The sequence below is a fragment of the Schistocerca serialis genome, chromosome 5, assembly GCF_023864345.2.
Source record: "Schistocerca serialis cubense isolate TAMUIC-IGC-003099 chromosome 5, iqSchSeri2.2, whole genome shotgun sequence".
Taxonomy (NCBI): domain Eukaryota; kingdom Metazoa; phylum Arthropoda; class Insecta; order Orthoptera; family Acrididae; genus Schistocerca; species Schistocerca serialis.
In genome coordinates, this window is record NC_064642.1 from 86,662,090 (window position 1) to 86,675,280 (window position 13,191).

General features: G+C 39.5%; 1 protein-coding gene across 1 annotated transcript in view; it reads left to right on the forward strand.

Annotated features, from left to right (window-relative positions):
- LOC126481760 (Down syndrome cell adhesion molecule-like protein Dscam2) overlaps positions 1–13,191 on the forward strand; it is a 723,682-nt gene that overhangs the window by 647,666 nt on the left and 62,825 nt on the right. The window contains exons 20-21 of the mRNA XM_050105715.1: positions 151–420; positions 6,812–6,993. Of these exons, the coding sequence (XP_049961672.1) occupies positions 151–420; positions 6,812–6,993 (452 nt within the window). The remainder of the gene's footprint in view (positions 1–150; positions 421–6,811; positions 6,994–13,191) is intronic.

Consider the following 13,191-nt stretch of genomic DNA (forward strand, 5'->3'; position numbering starts at 1 on the left):
AGATAACATACTTTTAAAAGAAAGTAGTTGTATTTGATACTTATCTTTGCATGTTTTATTTTATTGTCTACTTATTTTTCAACTCTTCTTGTCAGTTATATTTTTGTGATAAATCTAAAGTGTGTAATTCACTGTATATTTTCCAACAAGTCCCAGCACGTATTTCATCATTTGGTGGAGTTGTTGTGAGACCATGGCGTAGCACTGTCACGATGCCTTGTCTGTGTGTGGGGCAACCGCAGCCTCGCCGACGGTGGTATCGTAGTGGACATCTCCTCACAGGTGGCCCTGGAATCACACTTCGGGAGTCTGGAGAGCTAGTAATCAACCAGCTTGCTCCATCTCATGCGGGGAACTACAGCTGCCAGGTGGAAAATACTCAGGGCTCTGACCGCATACAGTTCACACTCGTAGTGCAAGGTAAGTTGTAAGTTGTGTATAGCAAACTATGTACAACAAACAAAGTCACTGTGATAATCAACACAAATATGATCTGAGATAGATGACACAGAATAGCTAATATGTCAGAAGGAGTTTGCCAGACAAAATCTGGACAGTTCATTATCCAATAGGTCAGGCAGCAAAAGAAGCAGAGAATTTAGAGCCTAATGTAGTATCACTGATATCATCAGCTTCATTTTAACTCTTTACTGATTTCTTGTAACATCATAATCAAGGAAATGGTGTTAGGGATATGAACTAAACTGCTTATGGTGGACATGAAGGATTGTCAGATGTTAGATATGAGATTAAAGTCATCTGACTTGCATTGAACAAAACTCAAAATTGGAAAAAGCATTATCAAAAGAAAGTTAGTCAATAACAGATACAACATTATTTAACTTTTATGTATGTATAAACTTGAAATACTACAGATATTTAAGGCAGTCTATAGAGGAAAGATGTAGAGAGGGAGGACAGGAAAAGTTTCAAAAAGTTATTCTTGTGCATAAGTGAACTGGAATGGTGTTATTGGTGTAAACTCAGGTGCTTTGGTCTTCATTAGGTACATTAAGTAAACAAAATAGCATCAAAAAGATAGTTTCCATCTGCGAAGAAAGGAGATGAGCCAATAACCTAGAGGTACTGTTCGCAACAGAAATAGAAAAAATTCATTACCATTTGCTAGCCTTCTAAGAGCTTAACATCTCATTTCCCAATCCCTTCTCTATCGCTGTAATCTAAAGATGCTTATCACTAAAGATAGGCCCCACTCATTCTGGGATTTGACTGACCTGACCTTCTTTTGTAATCTTCCCCAACTTATCCCTATGCTCCCTGTGGAAGGATCTAGTTCCAGAAGCTGTGGTAGTTTCCTGTACTTTTATGTAATCTGATATGAGAGTATCACATGCTCCATAAGTTCAGCTACTGTTGAATGCTGATAAATCCTTTTCAAAGCTCTGTATGTCATTTGTTTTTTGGTTCTTCAATGCAGTTTATGCAGTTCAGTGCCATTTTTTAGACAAAACACAGCAGCTGCCTCTGGAAATCATCAGCTGGCAATCTTCCACCAGAGTATTAGAGGATTTTGTAATAAACTAAATGAACCAACAGCCAATATGCAAGAATTTGGAAGTATAGATCACACCCATGTATTGTGCTTCTCTGAGCATCACATCTGGTCAGGGATGGAAAGACTTTTAACACCTGAATACAATCTGATGTCTTCATATTGCAGAAAACAAAGAAAAGAAGGAGATAATTGCTATTTTTGTTACAAACTGTATCCAGTGTAACACAATTTATAAACATGATTTTTGTATATGGCAACATTTTGAAGCATGGGCCATTGAACTTCCTGTAAGTAATTCTATCCTCTTCATTGAAGTAATATTTAGGACACCTTCAGGGAATCTTGACCTCTGTTTGAAGCAGCCTGACTCGCTTTTACTGCTCCTGTTTAATAGTAAAAGAAAATTATTGTACTTGATATTTCAATATCAACTTCCTAATGTATAGTAGTGGGAAGACATACCTGAAAAATTTGATGTACACCCACAACGTCATCACAATTGTCAGTTTTCCCACCGTAGTAACTTCAAATTTAAGCACCCTAACTGATAAAATTTTTGTAGACCAATGGAAATTGGGTAGTATCATCATTAGTAATTGTGACGGTCAGAGACTTATTACTAATAACATCAATATTTGCCAGAATAAAACTGAGCCCCAGTGGAAGTTATTCAGGCCCATAAATGATGAAACAATCAAGGCCTTTAAATCATCCTCCAAAATGTAAGTTGAGTCACACATATTTCAAAACAGATGTCAGTTCCAAATATAATCTGTACAATAATGAAATTGCATCAATATTTGAAGTCTCCTATCCTTAAAAAAAGGTTTACAAGAATCAACCTGAATAAATCACAAACAACCCAAACAACCCACATAAAAAAACAGGAATTGTACATAAAAAAAACTCAGCAAACCATGCCCAAATAAATCATTATAAAAATCACTGTAAAATATTAAGCAAAGTAATTAAACTGTCAGAAAGTTCATATTTTAACTCAAAAATCAATCCATCTTCTAATAAAATCAAAACAGTTTGGGACATAATAAGGAATGAGACAGGCGTTAGCAGTGCCAGTAAACCTGTAGACTTTGTTTCAAATATTTATGATAAACATATAAGTAACCAAGAGATAATTACAAAACCATCAGTGACCATTTCATAAGTGCTGCTGAGCAAATAAGCTGCTATGGTTCCTTAGAAAGTTCTGTGGAACTCCCAACCCTATAAATGAGATAAGCATATCCCCTATAACCAGGTATGAGTTGAAGAAAACAATTGCCTCATTAAAAAGCTATGGATCATCAGATGTAGGTAACATTTCCAATAAACTACTAAAATCCTGCTCTGATCAACTATTCAGAATTTTAGCCCACGTATTTAATGCTTTTATGTGTTAGGTGTTTTCCCAGATGGAATGAAACTTGTTATAGTAAAGCCATGCCACAAAAAGGGAGACACAACATGAATCAGAAACTATCATCCCATCTCTCTTTTGAAAACATTTCAAAAGTCCTTGAGAACGTACTGCATTCCAGAACTGTGAGGCACCTCAAAAACTTTGACATCATCTGTAACAGTTTGGTTTCCAAAAAGACATGTCTGCAACTGAAACCATATTTTCATTCACAAACAATGTGTTGCAATCCCTAGATAAAAAAAATTAAGCTAGTTGGGATAGTCTGTGAGCTTTCTAAGGCTTTTGACAGTTTGGTCACAAAAGCTTTGTATCAAAGAATGCTACTGTGGCATCAGAGGGGAAGTTGTTTTAACTGGCTAAAATCCTACACACAAGACAGGAAGCAGAAGGCAGTTTTTGATGAGAGCAGCAAAGCAGATGAGGGTAGAGAGTCCCTCATGTATCTGTCCTTTGTCTGATGCTCTTTCTCATACACATAAATCAGCTATCTTTGCCACACAGAACAAACAAATTCACTTTATTTGCTGATGATCCTAGCATTGTGATAAACAAGCAGTCCACCAATATAGAAGCTGATGTGAACAAATTACTTAATTACTTACAGAACTCTCAATCTGGTTCAAAGTAAACTCACTGACTGTAAACCTGGACAAAAATAATTGCGTCAAATTGAACATTGGTTACAAATTGACACAGGAGATACCTATTGTACATGACAGTCAGCAAATACAAAGGGTACATTGCACCAAATTCTTAGACGTCCACATAGATAGTATGGTTGGCTAGGAACACTGTGTCCTCCAAACCATAAAGGACACTCTCACAGTTTGGAGACTTCAATGTCACAGATTTTGTGTACTTCCACTGTATTATGTGCTATGGAATTATCTTCTGGGGCAATTCACCCACATTAAAGAAAATTTTCTTTCTACAGTAAAAGGTAGTCTGAATAATGAGTAGAGACTCTCCCCCCCCCCCCCCCCTCCCCCTCTCTCTCAAGAACCTCATGTTACAATCTTTTTAAGAAACTTGGGATACTTTCCACAACTTCCCTGAATATTTGTTCGATTATGTGTTTCATGGTTGACAGTTCTGTCCTCTCTGAAACCGTGATCTAACTCAGATACAGAAAAGTGTACAGTATTCTAGTAAATATTTAATTCACTACCAAACTACATCAAAGGTCTATGTAGGAACAGTGTATTATGTAAAAATAAATTAAACATGTACTTACATAAAGAAACTTTTTATTCATTAGACCAATTTGTCAACAGAGAAGTATAGGCTTTGTATGCATATACACTGAAGCACCAAAGAAACAGGTATAGGCATGCGTATATAAATACAGATATACATAAACAGGCAGAATATGGCACTGCAGTCTGCAACACCTATGTAAGACAACAAGTGTCTGGCACAGTTGTTAGATCAGTTACTGGTACTACAATGGTAGGTTATCAAGATTTAAGTGAGTTTGAACGTGGTGTTATTGTCAGCACATGAGCGATGGAACACAGCATCTCAGAGGTAAGGATGAAGTGGGGATTTTTCCATACAACCATTTCATGGGTTTACCGTGAATACCAGGAATTCGGTAAAACATCAAATCTCCGACATCACTGCGGCTGGAAAAAGATCCTGCAAGAACAGGACCAACAATAACTGAAGAGAATCATTCAACATGACAGAAGTGCAACCCTTCTGCAAATTGTTGCAGATTTCATGCAACCATTCAACAAAATGTCATCGATAAGGGCTTTTGGGGCTGAAGGCCCACTCGTGTACCGTTGATGACTACATGACATAAACCTTCATGCCCCGCCTGGGCCCATCTACACCAACATTGGACTGTTGATGACTGGAAACATGTTGCCTGGTTGGACAAGTCTCATTTCAAATTGTATCAAGTGGATAGACATCTACGGGCATGGAGACAACTTCGTGAATCCATGGACCCTGCATGTCAGCAGGGGACTGTTCAAGCTGTTGGAGCTCAAGCTGGTGGAGGCTCTGTAATGGTGTGGGACATGTGCAGTTGGTGTATATGGGACCCCTAATACATCTAGATATGACACTGACAGGTGACACGTACATAAGCATCCTGTCTGATCACCTGCATCCAGTCATGTCCGTTGTGCATTCCAATGGGCAGTGCGACACACAACATGTCCAGAATTACTACAGAGTGGCTCCAGGAACGCTCTTCTGAGTTTAAACGCTTCCACTGACCACCATACTTCCCAGATGTGAACATTATTGAGCATCTATGGGATGCTTTGCAATGTGCCATTCAGAAGAGATATACAACCTCTCCTACTCTTATGGATTTATGGACAGCCTTGAAGGATTCTTGGTGTCAGTTCCCTCCAGCACTAATTCAGACAGTAGTTGAGTCCATGCTATGTCATGTTGCGGCACTTCTGCATGCTCATGGGGACCATAAATGATATTAGGCAGGTGTACCAATTTATTTGGCCCTTCAGTGTATATTTGCTGTGTGTTCATTGGGTTTTATACAACATGTGTTAATCCTTGCATGATGTCTTTGCACATGTTTTGTTCTAGTCGTACATTTTGTATTTTCTCCACAACTGTTTTTGTAAAATAACTGTATTATGTTTATGTAATCTTCATTTACATATACTTTAACTCGTTTCACATCGTGGTGTCTCACATGTATAAAAGGATGTATGAAAACACACACACACACACACACACACACACACACACACACACACACAAAAGCTTCCTCCTTAGCAATGGAACATTGTTGATTGGGTGACCTGGAGAGGAGGGCTAAAATGTAGTGAGGGGAGAGTGTGCTAGCAGAAAGGGATAAAGGTATGGGGACAAGTTTAAGAATGTGGGATAAGGGAGATGAGAGATAATTATCATTAAGTGACAATGATGATGTGTCCCTCCATCACATATTTGTTTAGATTTCTGTGCCACTAAGCAGTGTAGACTGTGCCTTGTGAAGCTGTGCACTCTTGCCCTGTCCCCTCTTCAGTTAAATGTTGCCTTCAGCCTCAATTTTCAGTTGATGCCCAACAGATACAGGAACCTTTGTGTACTATGGAATAAATAACTGGATTTTTATAATATATTGGTTTTAATTTCTATGTTATGTTACTATTTAAGATTTTTCTTGTACTAACTAGCAAAGTCTACTTCTGATGCACAAGAAACAAATACAACCAGTTTTGATCCCCTCATCCTGTACCCTGTGATAGATGGTGAGAAGAGTTACATGTCTGTTGTAGTGGCTTGTATACACTGTAGCAAAGAAGTGGTTCAGAATGGTGTGGCTACTCGTAAGTTGTTGTCATCAATTATTGGCAAGTGATTTACTACTCATATTTCCACTGTTGAGACCTGTGACAGTCAGCACTTGGTTGCCCACAGCAGATGACAGTAATGATGACATTGTTCCCTGGATCAAAGTACTCAAAGTACATCTTTTGCACAGTGGCATAGAAAAGCCCATTGTCTGCATGACCTCAGAGATGAAGTGTCCTATGCACTGATAAACCTTGAGTTGTTTACCATTGAATCTGCTTATATTGCATGTCTTGCTTATCATCCACTCAGCTGTCATGTTGACAGAAGTACAAGATTTGATGACATCCCTAAACTATTCCCTTGTACTTGTCAATAGGAGTTCTGTCCCCCCCCTCCAAACACACACTCGTAAATCATCTGTCATTTGACTGCTCATGGATGTAGATGAACACTCAGTTAGATTATACACATTCTGCATCATCACATGTTCAATGTTACAGTATTGTTCAGTAGTCTTTTTATTATTTTAATATTAACATGTTATTATTTTTACAAATAGTGTCCCATTGTAATTTTTCTCCCCTTTTGTTCAGTTCCACCTGCTGCTCCTGTGTTGTATGTGACAAGTACAACAAGTAGCAGTATACTGTTGCAGTGGAAAGTTGGTGACACTGGTGGTGCCCCCATCACAGGATTCAGTTTGAGCTACAGGAGATCTCATGGTGATACAGAGGAAGTATCACTACCTCGTCATACCTCAACTTACGAGCTCAAGGTTAGTTTCTGTATATTTAATATAGTTTTCTTCAGATGTGTGGATATCTCTGCACAACTAATAATGCTTGTTACAAACAAATCAAATTAGAAAATGAATGTTGTGTGATGTTTATGAGTACCTGTCAGTAAGCTGGCTTACACTACAGTTCAATAATATTTCCAAGATTGAAACAGCAAACAAAAATGAGGGAAGAAGACTATTCACCTTAGCTGACTGATGGATGACACATTGAAATATGTACTAGCATGAAGATATTATTAGCTTTTGAGATACTGCACATAAAAAGCACTAGTGTTGTTTGTGCAGTAAATATTAAATTCTTCCGAAGATGTAAATATATCACATCAGAAGGAATTTGACGAATGCAAGAAAAGAAAAAGAACTGTTGTGCAACAAAGGCAGCAGATATGGAAAGATGATAATAACTATTGATTTTGGATTGCTCCACAAATATCATCTACAGATGTAAGTCAGCTTCACGTAAGAAAAATTTACATGTGCATCTACAATCCTACAATATATAATGATGACTCACAAACAAGTTTTACTTACTGCTTTGCATGGAGTGAACTGATAGATAGAAAAGATAGTACAAAAATTTGTGCATATCTGTTCAGTTACCTCTTACCTGTTCTTCCCTTGGTGTCTCATTTTACTCTGATATTTACACAGTTCAGTATGCAACCAGCACATACTAGTTGTACTACTGTGGATTCTGCAGTAGTTTATCTAAAATTGACATAATGCTTTCTTACTTTTTGTTATGAAAGAGATGGTAAAGTCAATGTCTGAGTTTGTGATCCCTGCAACTAGCGACCAACATCAATTCTTCACATAACTGTGTGTTTGTGTTTTTGGACTTAACAGCTTTTCCTAGCCTGCCTGGAATATATAGAGTCTTATCAAGCAAGAGACCCTGCAGAAAACAAATGTTATGGTATAATGCTTGCTGCACTAAATCATGTAACAACAAACACTGCCTGGAAAAAAAAATTAAGCACCCAGAAGGAGAAGATATGAAATGAAACTTGAGGTTGAGAGGATATGAGATATTATTTCAGCAGTTACAAAATGTCAAATTTACGTACCATGAGGCCACTCGTTAGTGTGATGTTGCATCCCCTCTGACCCGGATACATGCACTGATTCTGCTGGAAAATGTGTCACAAAGCCTGCCACAGGAGTAACTTAACATTATGCAGATAGTTCATAAGTACATGTGTCATGTGTGGATGAACACTGTCCTGTTGAAAAATGATCCACAATACTGTTGCATCAGATGTAACACACAAGGATGCCAGATGTTCGCGATACACAATTGTGCCTCAGAGTTACCTCGTGTGACCTGAAGTCATACACAGTGCCCTCCCATGCCATAACTGTGCTGCACCTCTCCAAAACATTAGAAGAATTAGCCTCTCACCAGGTCGCTGTCATATTTGCCAATGAGGGTCATCTGGGGTAGTACAGAACCGCTATTCATTGCTGAAAACTGTGCAGCACCACTTATCAGCAGTCCATTCTTCCTGGTCATGAGATCACTCCAGACACAGCTATTTGCGTTATAGCATTAACAGTATGGAACTGTAATTCTCTAAACTGGCTGTTTCTAGTATCCAATGAATGGTGTGGGATGCTGCAGAATGTTGCAGGGAGGACATTACTTGTTCTTGGATGGCAGGTGAAGATGTGAAAGGGTTATGGCATGCTTAGTGTACAGTATGGCAATCCCCCCCATGTGATATTCAGACATGGTCAACTGGAACCTCGACAATGAATATGCCTGTTTCCATACAGTCCAGCCAGGCGATGTGGCCGTGCGGTTCTAGGCGCTTCAGTCTGGAACCGCGTGACCGCTACGGTCGCAGGTTCGAATCCTGCCTCGGGCATGGATGTGTGTGGTGTCCTTAGGTTAGCTAGGTTTAAGTAGTTCTAAGTTCTAGGGGACTGATGACCACAGATGTTAAGTCCCATAGTGCTCAGAGCCATTTTGAACCATACAGTCCAAAATTGGGCCATTGTCACATCAGAATGCTCCACAAATATGGAAATTGCATGATTCAACCAGCTTACCAAATGAAGATCCCCAATGATGCCTCTTTCATACTCTGCCAGGTGGTGACAACACTGTCTCACATGAGTACATTGCATTTCTGTGTCCTTCACAGTGGTCACTCAACATTTGACACTTTTCACTTCTCTTGTATACTTGACTAGGCCTGATAACAACACTAAACATGAACAACACTAATGCATCCTGATGACTGTTCTACCTGCAGCAAGGAATTGCAGCTCTAATAATTTACATACCTGTTGGAGTTGTGTGCGTGTGTTGTGAAGTTATATTGACATCCTTCTGTGTTTCTGGCTGCTTTACTTTTCTGTCAGGGCATGTAAATTGTTGTAATGTGCAGGAAATAACATTTGTAAGTGAAATTTTTATTGTACATCTTTGATGATCTGTTTCACATTCAGGCTTACATATGAAAATATCCTTTTTCCTGGAATGTATAGCACCATCCACAACAACAGATCAGAGGCTGCTACCCATGTGGCTGCTGTGTGTGGTCTATTTTTAGATAGGTGACTCCAACTAGTCTAGATGATAGTAATTGTAGGAGACCCCAAATTATTAGTGTAAAACTGAAAGGAATTCCGCCACGAACTAAATTACGAGGGTGGTTTGAAAAGTTCTCGGAATCACATGAGAGGTCAGCGCTAGCACTATGAGTTGTTCACATGATATTCATTGGACTGTTGCCTGTAAACATGTGCCATGTCAGAGCTCTTGTAAGAGAGCTGTGGCGGTGACGTGGTGCTGTTGTTGTTCCCGTGTAGTGATTTGCGAAGATGGAAAAAAATCGAGATTTGAGCAGTGATTAAGTACTTCATAAAGAAATGTATGAAAGCAAAGGACATTCATGCCAATTTCCAGAATACACTGGGGAACTCTTGTCCTTCCTATTCAACTGTTGCCAAGAGGACAAAAGAATTTAAATTTGGTCGGGAGAGCTTAGATGATGATCCATGCAGGGGTTGGCCAAGATGTGTTACCACTCCAGAAATCATTGCAAAAGTGCACAAAATGGTCATGGAGGATTGCCGATTGAAAGTGCATGAAATTGCTCACTCTTGCCAGATGTCATCTGAAAGGGTATATCACATTTTAACTAAAGTATTAGAAATGAAAAAATTATGTGAAACATGGGTGCCGCGACTCTTGACGCTGCATCAAAAATGCATTCCATCGCCATGGCAAAAATACACAAAGTAAGGTATGAATTGTTGCCACACCCACCTTATTCATGTGATATGGCTCCATCAGACTTCCTTCTCTTCCCAAAACTGAAAATTTTTCTTGGTGGGCGAAGATTCACTTCAAACGAAGAATTGATAGTTGGAGTTGGCAACTATTTTGCAGGCCTGGGGGAAACTCATTTTCGAGATGGGATCAAGGCACTGGAACATTGTTGGACCAAGTGCATTAATTTACAATGACACTACATTGAAAAATAAAAAAAATTTCAGTGATGTAAGTACTTTTTTTCTATTCCACTCTGAGAACTTTTCAAACCACCTTAGTACTAAAATCTTAGTGATCAGTTTCCAATGCTTTCACAACAGAATGTCATAGTTTGAAGCACTCTTAAAAGGCAGAAAGCTGGCTAAAACACAGTGTCACCTAGGATGATAGTGGGTGACGAAGTTGTTGCAACTTTACAGCTGATTCTTGGGGTGTTGGGAGGATTAGGGGTGTGTGAGGATATGGCACAGGAAATCTGTTGGAGGACTAGGTTTGGGGATAGTACCTGTCTGTGAAGGTCTGTATGAGACCTTCAGTATACTGGCCAAGGAAATTCTTGACAGTGTAGATATGCCGTCCACAGATGGCATGGCTGTGTGGGAGCAATTTTTTGATGTGGAAGGGGCAGCTGTCAAAATACAGGTACTGTTGGGGGTTAGTGGATTTAATATGGACAGAGGTGTGGATGAAGTTATCAGGTAGATGGAGGTCACTTTCTAAGAAGGTGGCATGTTGGGTTGAGGTGGACAATGTAAAGTGAATGGGGAAGACTGCATTGAGGTTGTGGAGTGTTGAGGATAGGGTGTTATGGCTCTGGGTCCAGATCGTGGAGATATCATTAATGAACCTGAGCCAGGCAAGAGGTTTGAGATTTTGGGAGGCTAGGAAGGTTTTCTCTAGATTGGACTGTTCCATTAAGTTCCTCTCAGGCTGGAGTACTCATGGCCTCAGCTTGGAGCTGTAGTTGTGGTGGGAGCTGACATTACACACACTAATGCTCTGCAGGCACAAGTAAACAGTTGCACCTTTGCCTGTTTAATTCTCATGGATGTGTAGTTGTGTTACTAACAAAAATGTGCAGTTAGTGAAACCACTTCCTGCTTCATTAGGTGAAACAAATCTCTCCAGTGACACAAACAGACATCCACAGTGCCTAACAGAAACAGATCTCCACAGTGTCTGGTGTGTCAAAAGTGCTTGTTTTTACAAAGGAATGTATTTTATAACATCATTCCAATTGCATTCAATGCAGTACATTATGACCAAATGGTAGGGAATGCTCTCAAGGAATGGTCACCAATTCAAGAAGAAACATACAAGGAGACGTATGTTAAGAAAATATTGTGACTGAGTTCTTTTTAAAACTGTAAAGAAGTCCTGTACTACTGTAAAATGTTTATTAATTTCAGAATGTTGCTGAAGAAAACCAAGATGAAGCTGTTACATGTGCAAGTTACAAAGTAGTAACCGTTTGGCTCAGCTTTGGCGGCGCACCAGCGGGGACGCGCATATCTAGAACACCCAGTACGCGCATCTGGGATAACGCTCCCACTGGCAGTTGTGAAAACTCTAAGTCCATGCACAGTATATAAGCGAGCGCGCTCTCGCGCTATGCTCACTCTGTGTCTTGCTGCTGCACAGGCAACTGCATTGAACGCCGCCAACATGCCTTACAAGAGATATCGATGTCGTCGTCGCACGACAGTTTACAAGAATATAGAAAACATTCTCTTTGGGATCTCTCATTAAATCTTGTCTGGTAGTATTAGCAGAATACATGATTCCATGGGAATTAGCAATGTTTGTAGGCATTTATTTGCTAAAACAAATGATGTCCTGTCAAATCTTTGACATGGGAACTGATTTGGAGGTGCAACTCAGAAATAAAGCACAGTGTTTCACAACTTTTTCTCTCACACTTGAAGGAAACCCAGATACGTATGATTGTGCCAAACTTGCTATTTCGTATATGGTGTGTAACAGCAACTGCAAATTATGAAGTAGCTGCTACATATGATACCACTCGATTGTATGACAGCAGTGCTTGATATTTTTGAACCCATATGTGAGTCTGTGGACAGCATGAATTTGCTATTGAAAAACTTTTATTCTGTGGCTACAGATGCTGCACTGCAATGTCAGCAAGGTTTTGTCTCTTGCCAGAAAAATTAATTTAAGAATGACTTGGGAAAGGACATCTGTGGTGTGCATTGTTTCATTCACCAGAAGGCACTGTGGGTTGAGACTATGGAACTTCATCATGGAATGGACACTGTAGTGAAGTGTGTGAATTTTGTATGAAGGCATGGTGTCAATTGTCATCAGTTCAGTGGGTTTCTTCAAGGTTTTTCTAGATAACATAGTGATGCACTAAACTGTCACATCATGTATGACATTGCTACTGATTCTATTCACAACATGTTTAGCAGACAGTATCTGCATGTGCCACTGAATGTACCTACAAAATTATATCTTTGTATGACACAGAGAGAGGGGGAAAAGGAGGTGTACAGAGGAAGGGAAGAAGAGGAGATGAACAGAGAGAGAGGAAAGAGGAAATAGACACAAAAATGAAAGAGGAGATGGGCAGAGGAAGGGGGACAAAGAGATGGACAAACAGAGGGTAAAACAGAAGATGGACAGAGAGAGAGAGATGGGAGGTGATGGACAGTGTGTGGGGTGTGGAGGAGGTGAACAGAGAGAAGGGGGAGGAGGAGATAGAGGGGAGGAGGAGATGGAGTACTAGAATTGAGATAAATACATACCTGAACAAAGCTGAGTACTCAGCTAGTGTAAAAAAAATTTAAGATGGATGGCATGCTTGTAGTTACTCCACTCCCAATAAGCATAAAATGATTCTGCATACTTTTCTAATTGATTAACCTTTAACA